The sequence below is a fragment of the Pipistrellus hanaki genome (genome assembly GCF_964339955.1).
Source record: "Pipistrellus hanaki genome assembly, chromosome: 14".
In the NCBI taxonomy this organism is placed as follows: Eukaryota; Metazoa; Chordata; class Mammalia; order Chiroptera; family Vespertilionidae; genus Pipistrellus; species Pipistrellus hanaki.
The window spans coordinates 47368714-47387430 of NC_140516.1; the positions used below are offsets into that span (position 1 = coordinate 47368714).

The following is an 18717-nucleotide window of genomic DNA, read 5'->3' on the forward strand; positions in this document are numbered from 1 at the left end:
TTCTAGCATGACCTTTTACTGTTAATTTAAATAATTGAAATGAAAATAATATTACATGCCCAATCACTGTGCTGTTTCAAGTAAAAATAATAAGTAGCATTAATAATAAATTTTAATTATTTGCTAACATTCTCCCTTATTCAATTAAAATTAAACAGGGAGCAAATATAATACATGACTTAATTTTTTTAAATGGCACTGTCATGAATTGCTATGATTTTAATTAAGGCATATCACTTTTTTTAATTACTAAAGAGACAGATTTCAATTATTTGATTCACTATTGAAACTTGAAATTTAATTATTAACCTTATGTTGATATAAAACACTGACATTCTTCTGTGAATGCTGACGAATTAACAACTTATCTATTACTTTCAAATTTAGAAAACTATCTCCCAATCCTTGTCAGCCTTGGTGCTGAACGAGGGTTAAAAACAAAACCTACACTTAATATGTCTTCCATCACAAACTTGATAAATTAAATTGCTGACTTTTAAGAAATATAATTAAGTACAAATCTAGATTTAGATTATGAAAAAGAATGCTAACTTTTTAATATATATCTTAGGAAATTCTGTTGCATTTTACTTTCTATATCAAAGTTATACTGTTGCATAAAAGCACTGGAAACTTTTTTCAAAAGAAAATACTGCCCATTTTCTGAAAATTAAGTCATTATGCTATTTTAATATGTAAGGTCATGGAAACATATAATCTTTGGCATTCCAGAATCTGTAATACACATGTAACAAATGAGAAATTAAGGCAAACATATAGACATTTTGTTAGATTAGTAAAAACATATAGTAAAATCTTGACACCATGAGTTTCATTAATTAACAATTTACGACTTGTACTGTTAATTTGAACTTTACTTCTGTATAGTAAAGTAGTTCAAAATACATTTAATTTTGTCAATATTAGAACAATGATTTTATTATGTAATAAATTACTTGTCACTTTCTGATTCCCAGAACCGTTTTTATTTATCAGGTTGGAAGAAGGAACTCAAGAAAATCTACATTTTTAAAAAAGATTTTTAAATTAATTTTTTTAGGAGAGTGGAAGGGAAAGGGAGGGAGAGAAACATCAATGTGAGAGCAAAACACCAGTGATCGAGCCCAAAACCTGGGCATGTGCCCTGACCTGGAACCAGCAACCTTTCCCTGCATGGGACGATGCCCATCCACTGAGCCACACCTGCCACACCGGGTGCGAAATTCTACATTTTTAAAAGCATCCAGGACAGTTTGGAATAATGATAAGTCAGAAATATTCAGGTGTTCAGCATACTAATTGTAATTATTTTTACTTTTAATGAAGTCGAGGGCTTGATAAGATCGTTGGAAATGCTTTATTTTACCCGTGGCCTGTGTGGCTCAGTGACTTAGAGTGTCATCCTGTGCACTGAAGAGTCATGAGTCTGAGTCCTGGTCTCATACCCAGATTGTGGGCTCCATCCCTGACAGGTGCTTCTGGGAGGCAACCAATCGATGTTTCTGTGTATCTCTCTCACATCGATGTTTCTTTCTCTCTCCCTCTCTCTCTTCCCTCCTCGGTATCTCTCTAGAATCAATGAAAAACATATCCTCAGGTGAGGATTAAAAAAATGCTTCATTTCATTTGATTAATTTTAGTAAACATTTCTTGAATACCAAATATTTATTTAACTGATGGAGCATTTAGCTCCTATTTTAAATTATAGCCTTCTTCCGGTTTACTCACATTAGTGATGTTTCACTTTGTGGTAAAACAAATACATTGATTTTCCCCTCCTTTTTTAATTTAATTGAGACTTGTGAAATATGGCCTAATTTATTTTGAAATCGTCTGTGGAGTAGTAAGTAGAAAGAGCTCAGTGTCATGAGCCATGTATATCTGAGTTTCAAAGAGGGGCTTACCTTTCAGTAGTTGAGTCCTTGAGACAAGTGTCTAGTGCCTAGCACCTAGTCAGTGGTGCAGTTTTTAAAAGTGTGTTTTATTATATTTATGGCAAATATTATTTTTTTTCTTTTGTCACTCTAAATTGTAAACATGAGTTTATTTTGATAAATATGTTCTTATAAGTACAGTTATAAAAAGAAGTACAACACACATTTTTTTTTATAAAGGTCTGTTTCTTAATATGAATTATTTATATTTGTTATTTATATTTTAGCTGGAACAATATCTGGGGAGGAGACCCCTATAGTTTCCAAGACTAACGTGAAGGAATACAGAGATAGTTTTTCCTATGAAAAATTTAACTTCAAAAGCAATCCTAACATTACCTTCTATGTGTACGTCAGCAACTTTTCCTGGCCTATTAAGATACAGGTGAGTGTTAAAAAAGTAGTCAGTCTAGTGACAATTGAGTATTTTCATGAGAAAAAGAATGGTTTCTTTCCAATTGATGCTATAGATGGGATTTCTATGTTTTGAACAATATAAGAAAAAGGTTACACAAATATTTGTGATTAATATTTCTATAAAACGTCCAAAAAATAATACTTATGCAATAAAAGAAAGTACTAATTTTTAATGAAATGGCATTCTAAAAAAGCATTAAGCTGGAAATAATGAGATTCTTCAGGTTTTCTGATTAATTGTATAATTCGAGGTTTAAATACGCGTTCTTTTCTTATGATCCCACTTGAAATTATTTGCTGTGTTTAGTAACCTAATTTTACCTTTATTATACACTGAACATAATTTAAATCTTCACTGAAAATTAAGCATTGGCAGAACTTAACAGTTAGTTCTTTCAGATCCACTGCCTCTTATTGTTGATACCTTTATCTCTGCTATTTTTGTGTCGTATGGTTCATTTTTATTGAGCTCAGCAAGAGGCTAACAGCTTTAGAATTGTTGCTAGGAAATATTTAGGATACTTTGTCTTGAAATGTTCATGGTTTGAGTTCCTAATTTATGCTTTTATGAGAGTACAGAAAGTCTATACTTTGTAATGTTGGGATTTGTTCATTTATTCATTCTTTTATGACTGTTTGATTTGATTGAATTGAAATTAGTTTGTTGAATAGTTCATATATGCCAAGTCCTGCACTAGGTCTGTTTCAAAATCTTTTAAAAATTTACAGATTATTCCTTCTTTTATATTAATAAATGATAACTTATGATCTGTGACTACAAATGTTTGCATGTTTTATTTTTATTAATTTGTATTTTTTGAGAAGACTGAGTAATTTTTAAAAATCATGTTTCCTGGAAAAATCTTTCTCATATTATGATTGAAGGTAACAAAAGGCCTCATCTATAAGGCTTATTAAATAGTAAATAAAACAGATGTAATTGTTAATGTTTTTAATTGTTTCATGCCCTTTATTTCTTGGTTATCTAATTGTATTTTATTTTTAAGAACATTACATTGTTACTTTAGAATGCTTATGAATATTTAATGATTAGAAATTAACTTTCTAAATTGGAGTTTCTTTTGAGAACATACTAACAATTTCTTCTGGATGCCAAACTAAAATAAAGTTGAAATATTCCACTCTCTCAGAAAAATAGAGTGGAAAATAACTATGATTGTCAAGAAAGGTTGAGTTCTATTTCTACCTTTTTATTAAAATGATTATGTTAGTCATGAGGAATATGTTTTCCTAAGGTCTGTGTTTGTTTATAGGACTATAATACACTTTCAATTATTAATCATAAAATAGTAAAATTATTTTAGTTGAGATTTATTAATAATATAATTGAATTATATTGATTAATTTTGAATGTTTAGCCAACCTTGCTATTCAGGTGTAAGTTCTACTTCATCATTTTGTTTTATTTTTTTATGTATTATTGGATTATTGGATTTGATTTGTTATATTTTTGTTAAGAACTTTATTCCCAGGTTATTGAGGAATATTAGTCTGTATTTTTCTATTGTAATCTCAGTGTTATGGTACTGCTGGTCTTACCAAATGAATTGGGCAGTAGTCCTTCCTCTAATTTTCTGAAAGAATTATGCTAGAATCAATAGTATTTTTCTATAAATTTTCTTAAATTATTTTAGTGGTTATTTTATGGTTTATCATTTCTTGAATGTTAACCTTAAAACAGTATATTTTTATTTTCTTCCTTCTGGTCTTAGTGCCATTATTAAGTTAATTTTACTACTTCATATATTATAAATATAGAATCCATTAGACACTTACTATTTTTGATATAGTCAACTTTACTTAAAGACATGACACATAAGAAATCATCTTCTATTTTACCTACATAGTTACTCTTTTAGTAAATCTAGATTTCTATCAAATATTATTTTTTCACTGCCTAATGGAAATCTTTTAACAAGTTAGGGCAGATCTGCTGGCAATGACTTATATCAGCCTATATTTCTGAAAATGTCTTTATTCTACTTTCATGGAGATTAAATAATTCTAAATTGTAGCTTTTTAATGTAATGGGTCCTTTTCCTCTTTCTGCATTGAAAACTTTTGTTCTCTTCATTATTGGATTTGGCCAATATGATTATGATGTGATGTGTGTAGGTTTAGTTTTCTTTATGTTTTTTTTTTTTGCGGTGGATTTTATTGAACTTCATAAATTCATAAAATTATAATTTTAACCATATTTGGAAAATTTGTGGCTATTTTATCTCAAAATTTTATCCCATTCCTCTCTTCTTCTTTAGAAATTCCAACTGTATGTATATTAGACGGCTTAAAATTGTTCCTTGGCTTACTAATGCTCTATTCTTATTTTTTAATTCATGATTTTATATGGGTTTCCTTTTGCATACTTTTTATATATCTTCAAGTTCATCAAGCTTTTCTTTTATAGTGTTTAATCTGACATTAGTCCCAGGCAGTGTATTTTTCGACTCAAACATTATATTTTTTATTTCTAGAATTTTGACTAGTTTTTTTGAAAATATGTTCCACATTTCTATTTAATATGCTCCATATCTTTTCTGTCTTTTTAAACATATAGATTACAATTACCATACTATTAACTTCCTTGTCTATAAATTCTGTCATTTGTGTAGCTTTGCGTTTCTTTCTATTTTATTTTGCCCCTCCTTATGGCTCATATTTTTATTAGATGCCCAGTATTCTGAATTTAACCATTTTGGGTGCTAGATATTCACCAATATTGATGTTTAGCTTGGTTATGGGATAGAGTTAATTTATTTGCAAAATTTTTAAACTTTCCAAGGCTTATTTCTATGCTTTGTTAGGGGTGATCAGCTCACTCCTAGGCACTGCCTTCTTGCTGCTCTATTCTATGACACTTGAATTACAAGTTTTGCACTCAGACTGGTAGGATCATAAACTGCTCCCAACTTCCTGTGCTTTTGAGAATTTTTCTCTCTGCTCCTTTCAGATTATTGTTTCCCCAGCCTCGGACAGTTCCTTCACCAGTGAGTAGTCTTCACCTGAAGGCTCAAGGGGCCAGGAGCAAAGCTCTGAGCACTCTGGGAGTTCTCTCTTCTCCAGTAGTCCATCCCTAAACTTCACTGCCCGCCCACCACATTCTCAGCTTCTTCTCTTCAAATTGGGAGTTCCCGGAATGCACCTGGGCTTACTGTCCCTTTGATGCAGCCTCAAAATCACAGTGGTCGCCCTGGTTCAGAGGTTGAGCGTTGACCTTTGAACCAGGAGGTCATGGTTCTATTCCTGGTCAGGACACATGCCTGGGTTGCAGGCTCAATCCCCAAGAGGGGGCACGAAGGAGGAAGCCAAATGATGATTCTCATCATTGATGTTTCTGTCTCTCTCTTCCTTCCTCTGTGAAATCAATAAAAACATATATTAAAAAACAAACACCACAATGATCTGTGACATTTAAAGGCTCACCTCATTTGTTTCCCCTCAGGAATGATTGTCCTGCACTGCTTGATTTCCAGTGTCTGAAAATAAGTGTTTCAGATATTTTGTCTTATTTACTAATTGTTTAAATATGAAGATAAGTCCATTCACTGTTACTCCATGTTGTGAGGAGATATAATTCTTACATAATGTTGAGTCCAAATAGTAAATGGAACAAATATGGTAGCCACAAGCTAGTTAACCAATTAAAGGGACAGTTACTGTAAATGTGGTTTTATGTTTATTTCCAAATTGTTTTATTTAGTTACTTAGATTTATGCTTCCAGGTACTTTTCAAATAAATGGTAGTTAGGTTGCAGACAGATTTCTATGTATTTTAGATTTCATAAATGCATTCTGTTGCAGCTTCCAACGAGCTGCAACTTATGTGAAATCTTAAAATCCATAGATGAAACTTCTCATAAATATTTAGGGACTACACTAGGTGGGAGCAGTTATCTTAAAAAGTGGCTGAAATAAAAAAGTAAAAAAAACTTAATTCCTATTGAAAAATTTCCATACACCATTGAGATACCACGAATACTCTGTTCAAGAATAAATACCACTGCTCCTCCTTCCAGAGCTCTCAGTGAGTTTCCAACAAGTGAGAACATTGTGATAAAAATTAACATTTAAATTTTATGACCATTTTTACTTAATTTATTTTAATCTTGGCTTCAGTAGAATCGCTGCACAGGGAGAGACCTTTAGGTGTATAGCCTTTCAACTTGTAATTTAATTCTTTTTAAAATATGCAGTAGCATAAAATGTGAGAATATTTAAGTATTTAGTTATTTGTTGTTTATGTAAAAAATCTTTGTATCATATCCTTTTTGTAAGCAAAACAACATACACAGATTTTACTTTAGTTAATGTCAGTAGTATTTTTATACTATTCTTTTGAGCACCTTTGGTCGTAGTGTTTCTCTGTATACTTGAGACTGAAGAGATCAATTTAAAAAATATCCATGAATAAGGAGAAGTTTTTGCTGATATATGAGAAAGTAGAAAAGTATTTCATTTGTCTTGATCCAATTTCAGTCTAATGTGACTGTTGAGATGAAACATTCTAGCATAATAATAGGTCTTTGTAAATTTCTACAAATAATGAGCGAAATGAAAAATTATAGTAATGGTATCTTCTGTATTTCATCAGTCAAATGCTAATCTAAACTAGTGCTTCTTGCAGAAATGTCAGAAATTGAACATTTATATACATTTTTGGCTGCACTTTCAAGCAGACGCAAAGCTTCAAGCTTACACAGGTCATTTTTCTAGAGGATAAAACGGTACACAAAGCCGCCTTCGTCCTCACGTAGCTCGAGAATTGTACTGTCAGCAGTTTTTCCTTTGTAGGTAAAGAAATTCAACTTTAAACGAGCTTTAAAGTAAAACAAGGGACATTGCAGGTTTAGAAATCAGAGAGAGAGAAAATGTCTTTTGCAACTTCAAGATCTCAGCATCCCCTCATATTACCGAAAATGTCATCCCTTTACCGTCCCTGTACCGAGTTCTACACATAGTTCCTGAATCGTTAGTGTAATTGTTCTTTGTCTCTAGTTTCTGTTTCCCATGTTGACCCCATTCTACTTTAGTCAGTTTTAGTGCACCCTAATTTAGTGATTCTTCTATCTATAGAGTCTTTATACAGAGTTTCAGGGATATATACTTTGGTCGTCCGAGCCATTCCCTTTGGCAGAAATGTGTGTGAATGGTATTTAAGAATTGGAGATGCTAGGTGATATATCCAGCCCTGTAACTGCTCCTGAGGTGATAGTGAAGTAGGAAATCTTCTTGGAGAAAGTTCTAGCGAAGCAAGATTTTGAAGAATGAACAGGAGTTCAGCAAAGGGACAGGATGCCTGAGCGGGAATTCTAGACGAGAAGATGGGTTTTCAAAGTTACGAAGACTTTTCATCAGAGATTAATGTTTCTGAGGTATCATCTAACATATGCCTTATATTTATATTTCCTGATTAGTGTATTTACTGTAGTAGTTAAGTAATGGATAAAATAGATTAGCAATATCAAATACTACTTCTCAAACTTATGCCAACCTAGTTTTCATGATAAAAAAGGCTGGGGTGGGGCAGGAACCAGGCCAAGGGGTGGATTGGGGGGAAAAGGAGGGGACATCTGTAATATTCTAAACAGGAAAGATTACAAAATAATTGAAGCTTAAAAGAAAGAAAAAAGTATGCTTTAACATATATATATGATAAAATACTCAAACTTACAATAATTTGGTGTAATTTTGGGGGGAAATTACACAAGGATATCTTTACCAGCATTTTGTATTTTAACTCTTACTTTTCAATGGTATGCATAAGATAAAACTTCCTCTTACTTCAGTACCTACTTATTTAGTAGCTAACCACCTTATTTTGTGCTCAACTGGCTCATCATATACGTTCCATTGCCAACACGCTTGTGATGAAAATGTGCAGACAGCAGCAGCATTCGGATTCTGTTCTCTTTCTGCTTTGTTCCGAATTAGCTTAAACCAGTATTAGCATGGGGACATCCCTGTCTAATGCAGAAATCAAAATGGCAAATTGAAGAATGATCCCTAGCATTATTCTTATTTTAAAAAATCATGCATAAATTATGATCAGCTTGCAGATTGACCTAATAGTGAGTTACCAAATCTCAGTTACTCAGAAACAGTAATTTAGATTCAAACTAATTTAATTTAATTTAAATAGTGATGTATAAGTGTTAATGCACAGCACTACCGTAAAATGCAAAGCATCTAAGCTCTATGCAGTCTTTCTGTTTTTCAAGTTATTAGCATTGCAGTTCAAATATCTGATTGGTTATGAAAGGTAACAAATGTTCTAGAGATTAAGTGAAGGAAGGTATATCATCAAGTTTACACTGTAATGTCAGAGATGAGTAATAAAAACAGAGACCATATTGCTGACAAAGCTGAAAATATTTACAGAATATTTACAGGTCCTTAACAGAAAGGTTTGTTGACTCACTGTTTTAAATATTGCTACTAATGTCATTTATTATAACCAATAACATTGTGAGAATTAGATAAGATGGTGTATGTGTAAAATATGGGTTTCTAAGAATATGACTTATAAAGCATGTATTCAGTCTTTCCATTTGTAAAATGAATCTGAGTACTAAAGTTCTTCCAGTAGCAAGTTTTTAAGTCATGAATTTCCCTTCTAAATACAATTAAACTCTTTAACAAAAATTATAAACTTTGATTGTATAAAGTTCTAATGATTTTTATATAACATAGAGCAAGCACTTTTATTTCTATATAATATTCATTAAAATTTTTAATACTAGAATAATTTTGACCAGGTTCTGCAACTCCATTGCATATTGTTGGAAATTTGGAGTTTTTAAAAAATAATGTAGCAATAAATATTGCATGCTTTCACTTATGTGTCATATATATAAAATCATATGAGATACCACTACATGTCTACTGCACTGGCTAATCATTAAAAGAATGAAAATGCCACGTACTGGTAAGGATTTGGAGTAACTGGAATTCACATACATCATTAGTGACAATGTAAAATGGTACAGTGACTTTGAAAACAATATTGCTTATTTTATAAAATTTATCCCACTTGGCAACTCCACTCCTAGTTCTTGTTTTTTTCCCCCCCACAAGATAAATGAAAACAGATTGCAGAAAGAGTCTTAATCACAAACATTTATAACTCTGTTACTCTTGAAACCCCCAAACTGGAAGCAATTCATAAATATATCAATTGGAGCATGAATAAGCAAATTATGCTCTATACATACTTTGTAAAGCTACTCAATAAAAATAAATGAAATATTTATTTGCCGAAACTGGTTTGGCTCAGCGATAGAGCGTTGGTCTGCGGACTGAAAGGTTCCGGGTTCGATTCCGGTCAAGGGCATGTACCTTGGTTGCAGGCACATCCCCGGTAGGGGGTGTGCAAGAGGCAGCTGGTCGATGTTTCTCTCTCATCTACGTTTCTAGCTCTCTATCTCTCTCCCTTCCTTTCTGTAAAACATCAATAAAATATATTTAAAAAAATAAATGAAATATTTATACAAAGTAGTGACATGGGCAAATCTTTAAAATACTGTGCTGAATAGCCCAGCCTGTGTGGCTCAGTGGTTAAGTATAAACCTATGAACCAGGAGGTCAAGGTTTGATTCCAGGTTAGAACACATGCCTGGGTTGTGGGCTCAATCCCCAGTAGGGGTCATGCAGGAGGCACCAATCCATGATTCTCATCATTGATGTTTCTGTCTCTCTCTTATTCTCCCTTCCTCTTTGAAATCAATAAAATATATTTAAAGAAACAAAATAAAATACTATGCTAAGTGAAAGAAATTAAACATTAAACATTACATATCCTGTGATTCCTTTATATGAAATTGTATAGAAAATAAAGACTATTGTGATAGAAAGTAAATAAAAGTTTTAGGGTCTATGGAGGGGCTCCATTGCAAAAGCAAAGGACATCTTCCATATGGTTGTAATTAAGTTGCTTTGTAAATATTGCCAAAATTCAATAAACTATTCATTAAAATGGAATTTAATTGTGTTTATATTATACCTCAATGAAGATATTATTAGCCTGTAATCGTGAGTGTATTTCAAATGTTATGGTCTTTCCAAATATGAAATATTTGAGTATTTATGTCACCCCATCTAAGAAATGGCAACATTTCAAGAGAGAAAATCCCTTATTTAAATTGCATTCATCTCAGAGTTCCCATATGATGTATTTGCTTGAAATCCAAAATTAAAATGGTATCCATGAAAATTATACAATAGATTAAGCAATCCTCTCAACTTTAAAAATATTTAATACTCATTTAAAAAATTAATAGAACAAAGCTGTACCTTCATATAATGTCATAATCTCTGAAGAGCCAATTTTAAATATGGATGCTTGATTTATTTTATTTGAGTCATTTCCTAGGAGGTTAACTGCAAGAATGTAGTAAACAATATAAATCAATAGAAACATTAAAATTCTTAAAGCAAAACCCATTGAAACCAAAATAAAATTAAAGTATGTATAAATTATTCATAGTGAATCAAGATAAAATAATAGTCATAATTTTAAATTTTGTGTATATGTGAATATAGGTAGAAAATAGATTGGAGACTGATCAGCATGTATATATTCCCTTAAGCTCATGGTTTGTAAACCTGACTTTCATGTTACCATAATTTCTCCTGTTTTCCCAAACATCCTCTTAAACCAAAACTATAACTCTTTATACTTACAACCTGTATTGCAAATCATAGGATTCTAAAAGATGGTTTTACAAGCATAAATTGAGTATAGATTTCTAAGCCATTACTCTTATTGTTATAGTGTATATTTTTGATTTATAAACTAAAATTGAGGCTCTTCAGGAAACCTCATAAATATGCTAATATTATAATGAAGAACAGGTATTATTACATTCAACTCTTTATGCTGTCATTTTAATGGAACCTTTTTTTTTTTTTAGCATTTACAAATGTGTTTTTTTTTAAATATATTTTTATTGATTTCAGAGAGGAAGGGAGAGGGAGAGATAGAAACATCAATGAAGAGAGAGAATCATTGATTGGCTGCCTCCTTTATGCCTCGTACTGGGGATCGAGCCCACAACCCAGGCATGTGCCCTTGATTGGAATCAAATCTGGGTTTCTTCAGTCTGCAGGCTGACTCTCTATCCACTGAGCCAAACCAGCTAGGGCTATAAATGTTTTTAACAATATCCTTTAGCTTCCACCAAAATGATTTTGAAAAAATAATAACTTTTAACTTCAAGTAATATCTTTTAACTTCAAGTAATATACAAGTAGATATAAAGTTTTACGTATTTTAACTGACATAATCTTGATATAAAAGTAATTTTTATTTTCTTGTACAGCTTGACCTTTAGTTAAAAGAAACTGTTTTAAGACTTTCTATTTAGAACTTTGAGATCTATATCTCTAAAAGTTACTGCAATTTATTTACTAAACATAAGTCAAAATTCTAGGTTCTTTGCTACTGTGTTTCCCCAAAAATAAGACATCCTCTGAAAATAAGACCTAGTGCATGGAAAGATAAGACATCCCCTGAAAATAAGACCTAGCGCAACTTTGGGAGAAAAAATTAATATAAGACACTGTCTTATTTTCGGGGAAACAGGGTAGTAGCTAGGAAGGTATAGCTGAACGTTGTAATGCCTGACTTCAAATATCTTGAAGTCAGATGGAGAGAAAAGAAAGGTAAGCTAATTGTCACAGTACACTGTGATACTCAGTACACAGGTCTTGGGAGAGTGTAGAACATATAAATGAGAGTTTGTAGTGCATTGATTTCCATTTTAGCTCTCCTCGTATTGCTGGTGTAACCTGTAAATCTTTATTTCCTCATCTATAAAATGGATTTAATGACATTACCTACTTTATGTAATAATTCTGATGCCAAAATAAATTAGAAATGTGAATGAGGCAACAGTGACTTAGTTGGCTTTTTGTTGTTCTTTGTTTTAGCGGTTCTGTTGTAGAAGTATGTGGTAGGGACAACAGTGGTACAGTCGAGGCCACGAAAGAGACAGGAACAGAGGTTGATAAAGGATGGCGGATATTGGAAACTACTAGTACTGCTATCTGATCAGATTGCTGAGTCAGTGCCAGGGGCAGAGAAAGAAACAGGGGTCATATTTTGGAAGTTGCAGTCCAAGCTAAAAGTGATGGAAAATATCGAGGGACTTTACGCAGAAGAATGAAGGACTATGAAGAGGGGAATCACAGAAAATTCTTGCCATTTCAAAGAGAACTTTTTGTTAGCTGGGTGAAGAGTGACCAGATGTTATGAAATTGAAGTCAAGGAGACCAGTTAAGTTTTTGCATTGAACCAGGAGGAAAGTTGTAAGTTCCCTTACTAAGGCATTTATTTGCTCTAAAAATAATTGAACCCACTATATTTTTATAGATAATACTCAAGGATTATAATCACTGTGATATTTATACAGAATTGGATAGTATGTTTATTCTTTATGTTTATATCCAGAAATAAGTTTTATTTTTTAAAATATTACCATTTTCTATTTAACTCCATTTTTGAAATATTTATTAGGAATGATACATATTATTATATCAATTAGCAGTATGTTATTATCTATAGGAAATTTATGCTTATTGGACTAGGTTTTCATAGTTAAATAATGGGTAATTTAATCTCCGATTTGCTTTAAATTCTTGAAAAAATCCTATGTAATAGAAGCCTAATATGCAAATCCATTGAATGGTGGAACAACTAGTTGAATGATTGGTCTCTATGATGTGTACTGACCACCAGAGGGCAGACACTCAATGCAGGAGCTGCCCTCAGGCTCCGGGCCAGCCAAGACAGGTGCCAGTGGGGTCCCCCAATTGCCTAGCTGGTCGCCCCACAGATCGGCCCTGATCACCAGCCAGGCCTAGGCACCCTACCCGTGCACGAATTTCATGCTCCTGGCCTCTTAATAATAAATAAGAACCTAATGAGATCTTGAATTGCTTACCTGAAACATCAGTCGTCTTTGAGATATTATTAGTTGACTAACTTCTATTATGTTGGCATTTTGCAAGACTATAATCTAAATAGTTGTTTGAAAACCTCTCTTTTGCTTTTTTGGGCCGCTAGTAGGTTCATAAAAAGGGATTTCATAATTAAACAACTTTGGAAAATGTATACTAAGGTTAAGTAGGGCCCTTTTAGTTTATATGATTTTAGTTTGATAATTTTAGCATATTCATTTATATTTTCATTTATATCAAATATCAGAATTTATGGCAATTGGGCATTTGCACAAACAGCACTTTGTCCTTCATAATCAAAACAAATAAGAATTCTGTTATTTTGTGGCTAACAATCTACTTCTCTATCCAAATGTATGTAATGCAAACTTGTTATTTGAATCACAAATTCAAAATGTTGATTGTTATTACTTAAAGAAAAACGTAGCTTTACTTAATTTTAGGTTTTAGATTTTGAGCATGCATTCAATGTGATTTATCATTACTATTGCTGTAGTTTCACCTAGCTTAGTATTTTCGTACTCACTTTATCATTTATTTGAGAGCTGTTTAAAAACAGGGCAAAAGAAGATACTCTTAAATAGTACCATTAATTGGTTTTTTGATTTGATTAATTTTTGAATAATTATTAGATAACATGAATAAAATCATTTCAGAAAAAGGAATGCCTAAGGTACATTTATGTGGGCTAAAGTTTTAAAATTCACTTTAAATGTGACTTGAAAAATCTTGTTGTATTTTTCGTGGGAATGACCATAGGACCAAAATGGGTACATGTTGATTATCTGCAAGGGCCATTTCACTAGCCAATGGGAATCTCCTTACATTAAAATCTAATTTTAACATTTTAGGGTGAGAAAGTTTCCAAACTACAGATTGAGGGTATTGTTACTGATTTTGATTCCAGCATGAATGATTTATAATATGGTGATCAATGGTCTTAATCATTTAAAAGTATTATATTTACAAATGCCATGCAACTTGACCATATTTATTCAGTAAATTTCAAACTCTATTTTATTTTGATCTTTCAGATTGCATTTTCACAACACAATACAATCATGGATCTTGTGCAGTTCTTTGTCACCTTCTTCAGGTAATTTGCTTTAATTGACTTTGATTTATTTGCTTAAATATATGTCACAGAGCAGAGGAAACATACTTGAAATATACTTTTGCAAGATTATTTTACTTTTGGACTATTTAATGGAAAGTGGGTTCAGTGGAATGAGGATACCTTTGGGTTCCCCTGTCACATAAGAACAGTACATTCACCATATTGATTAGGTACATGTCCTAGCACTAAGTCAATTCAGTGACTTCTTAGGAAATTATCACATGTGTTTAGCAATGTGTTAAGTCTGTAGGGATAGGAACACACATGTATTTTGTTCTCCAAGAGTTTATAATCTGGAAGTACTAAATATAACTGAATAGAGCAACATTCCCTAGGACATGAGTTATTCGAGATAGCAACAATACTATATAATAAAAGCCTAATATGCTAAGTTTCCTGTCACCTGATCAGCCGTTCAACAAAAGCGTAATACGCCAAGGCCACTCAACTGCTCGATTGACATACACAGACACGAGGGGGCAGATGTTCCGACGGGTAGGTTAGCTTGCTGCTGGGGTCTTGCCAGTCGGGACTGAGTGAGACAGGCCAGATATGCCCTGGAGCCCTCCTGTGGTCTCTCCCTGTCTAGCCAACCTCCTATGTCCCTCCCTGGTGCAGTGCACCAGTGGGGTCCCTCAGCCTGGCTTGCACCCTCTCTAATCCAGGACCCCTCAGGGGGATGTTGGAGAGCTGGTTTCCACCCCATCCAGGGGACCTGACTGGTGCATGAATTTGTGCACTGGGCCTCTAGTAGTTTCATAAAAAGGGATTTCATAATTAAACAACTTTGGAAAATGTAATACCAAGGTTAAGTAAGGCCCTTTTAGTTTATTTTTTAGCTTACATGGCTTCTCAGAGTTTTTAATACACTAATTTACAACATGTCTTTCTAAAAAAGATGTTAGAGTTTGAAGATTTCTCAAAACGTGGAAATGCTTTTCCATGGGAGTGAAACGAAGAAGCACAGGGTGAGGAGAAGCAGTTGAGTTTCTGTGTCATGGGAGCTTGGATCGTCTGGGCAGGGAGGAATGCTGTTTTTGTTAGCGTGATGATGCTGTTCACAACTGTTTGAGTCCGTCAGCTGCCATTGTACAAACTAGACAGATGTGTCTCCTCTTCTGGCAGACACAGCCCCTCATCACAGCACACAGCTTTACACACAACCGAGTGCAGTATGAACTTTGACCTTCACTCACCACATTGGTAGTTCTTGCTCGTACAGTAATAAGACTCTTCCCAGCCCAACACAGGTGCTGTGCCTAGCACTTTCCTAAACACCACCATGGCCATTACTGTTTATCTCGCCCAGACACCCACACTGTGCTTCGTTTTCTAATGCGCTCCCCACCCCGGTCACCAAGCCCTTGCTGTGAAGGGCCAGACAGTAAACATTTTGGCATGTGAGGGCCGTGAGGTCCCTGTGGCAGGGACACAACTCTGATGCTAAAGCAGCCGCAGCCAATGTGGAGACTAACGGGGTGGCCGTGCTCCAGTGAACCTTTATTACGAAACAGCTGGTGGGCAGGACACTGCCGGGGACACGGCGTGCCCAGCTCTGCTCTCGCTTATGCCTGAGTGGCTTTAATGACAGCACACGCACCATCTCCCGAGATAGCATTTCCTATCTCCAGATAGCTAATTGTTCTTCATAATTGAGATGAAATCCGTGTCCCTAGAATATCTCTCCTAATGCATCCATATGGGCCCGTTCCACAGAAAGTCGAATCTCTCTCCATTTACAGCCCCTCTGTTTTCTACACTGTTTCCTCTAGTTTTCACATTCCTTGCTTATTAATCCATTTCTGTTGTCAATATCTTTGCCATAGTGGTCACTTTGCTCTGAAAACAGTCAAGTTTATCTACGTCCCTTGAGAAATTTAATTTATAGAATTGAATGCACACACACACACAAATCACTAACATGCGTGCACCATTTATTTATGCTTTAAATGTCTCTTAAAAGTGAAATTGGAGGAAACATCTTAAATAAAGATAATGTTTGATGACTTTGTACTTCTGAATATAAATGGATCTCGAGGCTATAATTGTAATATGTTTTTGGAAAGTATTAGAAGTTATAATCAAATGAACATTATTTAGTGCATCAAAGTAAAACTGTTTCTGATGCAGAATAGTGTGGAAGGGAATATACTGAGAAGTTCAGCTCTGTAAAATTTCACAATGCTGGATCTACATGTGAATTATTTAAGGTTTTATTGGAAGCTTTTGAATTTGTGTGCCTACTTAAATGTAAAAGTTCTTCTATTAAATAAAAGCAAGCTAGCATTAATGTGTGCCATGTCTTAGCGGTCTCAGTTATTATGTTGTCATCATGGACAAAGTGGAAAAAACACTGGTCATTGTGTGAGATAAAATATATTTGACGTTTCTCTCATCATTTAAACCTGTTTCAGAAGTGAAGTGTAAATTAGCATTAAAGTTTTCTCATTGTTAAGAAAAAATATGGGCAGAATATGTTGAACTTTAGTTTTTTTGTTTGTTTGTTTTTAATAAGGCCACTGATACATTTTAAGAGACCTCTCACCAAAATTGCCTTTTAATCCATGTTTCCCTCCCGAGTCTTTACATAGCAATCTAGGCCTTTTCTGACATGCACCTCAAAATTCCTCCAACCTTTATTCATTATCTAGTTCTAAAGCCGCCTCCCCGTTTTTAGGTAATTGTTACACTTGGTACCCAGATCAGTCTTGCTCTGCTCATGTTGCCATAAAAGTACCAAAGGCTGGTGGATCACACTGTGGGAATGGATCGCCTCTCAGTGCGGGGGCTGGTAGGTCAGTCTCAGTGAGATCTGCCTGCCTGTTTGGTTTCGGATGTCCGCTCTCTGTCAGGCCTGCAGGTGGCCGGCCACTTTTGGCTGTGTGTTCACATGGCCTTTCCATGTGTGTGTTCCCATGGCCTTTCCATGTGTGTGCACGGAGCCGGAGGGAGAGCGAGCTCCATGGCTCTCGGGTGGCTCTGGCTTCTTATAGGAAGGTCATTCCTGCGGATCAGAGCTCCACTCTTGTGATTTCATTTAACCTTAATTGTCTCTTAATTCCTGACTCCAAATATAGTCACATTGGGTTTAGGATTTCAACATCCAAATTGGGTCAGTGCCATCTAGTCCTAGCAAGGAGTTTGAAGTCCATTTAGTCCCACTATTGTTTGTACACGTGGCATTAAGTTTTCTGTTAGTTCGTTGCATTTAAAATCATCTCAACTGATAGAGCTTCCTAAGGTCTGGTTGGTTCTTGCTTAATAAACCCTCAGAACATTGGTACCACTGTACACTGTGAGCATATGTTTTCCCAGTTTCACCCAGAAGGCTTTCTTAGTTTTTCATCTTTTTCTCAATTTGATAACTGAAAGAAGTAAATTTATTTTTGCACTAAAGTTTTGTTTTTGTTTTTTTTGTTTGTTTTTTTTGCATTCTAAGTTAGTGATTTACTTTTTAACATTTTACTTGGTTAAAAAAATCCCTCAAGTGTTTAGGAAGATATTTTAAAAACCTTTGAAATATATTTTCCAGAGGAAAAGTTATTAGGAAATAAATTGCTTTTTAAAATAATATGTTTCTATATTTCAACACAATTCCCTAGTTTGCAAAATTTTTAATTGAAATAAAAGATTAACATGCCACAGTTGTCTTTTAAAATATTATTTAAGACTTGATTTTTATGCTCAATTTACCTCAAATTGCTGTAAAATAGTGACAATATTATCGCTTTTTGCATTCGGCCAACTAGATTACCACCAGAGGGTATTTTCCGTCTCTCCAGGCCTGCTTCACAATGTAACCCATCTCACACTAACTCATTTCATTGAATTCTCTTTAATTCTCCCTAAATGGGAATACTTAATGAACTCCGTGTTTTTATTTTATTTTAAGAATCCCTTCCGTAATGACCATTTTATGAAGGTTAAAATCAAATTATTGAAATATCTCTCCCTAAGTTCCCGTGCTCTCTCTCTCTTTTTTTTTTTTTTTTTATCCCTGTAGCGTACATGCTTGTTTTTTAATGTTTCCTTTCTTTTCTTTTTTTTTTTTTTTTTCTGTTTCATTTCCACTGGGGGGTTTTACCGAAGGATGACGAACCTCTCAGATCTTCTGATACCATTACCCAGCACTTTTTGAAAAGAAAGCTCAACTACTCCCTCCCCCCCCCCATCTCCCCCAAGGAGCTATAAACCACTGTGTAATACACTAGTAATAGGAAAAGACCTGAAAGAAAGTGATGAAACATTTTGCTCAGATAAATTTACCACAAT

The 18717-nt window shown here is 33.9% G+C and overlaps 1 protein-coding gene across 1 annotated transcript in view; it reads left to right on the forward strand.

Annotated features, from left to right (window-relative positions):
- ATRNL1 (attractin like 1) overlaps positions 1–18717 on the forward strand; it is a 408799-nt gene that overhangs the window by 135685 nt on the left and 254397 nt on the right. Inside the window, exons 24-25 of the mRNA XM_084903569.1 lie at positions 2162–2319; positions 14363–14424. Of these exons, the coding sequence (XP_084759695.1) occupies positions 2162–2319; positions 14363–14424 (220 nt within the window). The remainder of the gene's footprint in view (positions 1–2161; positions 2320–14362; positions 14425–18717) is intronic.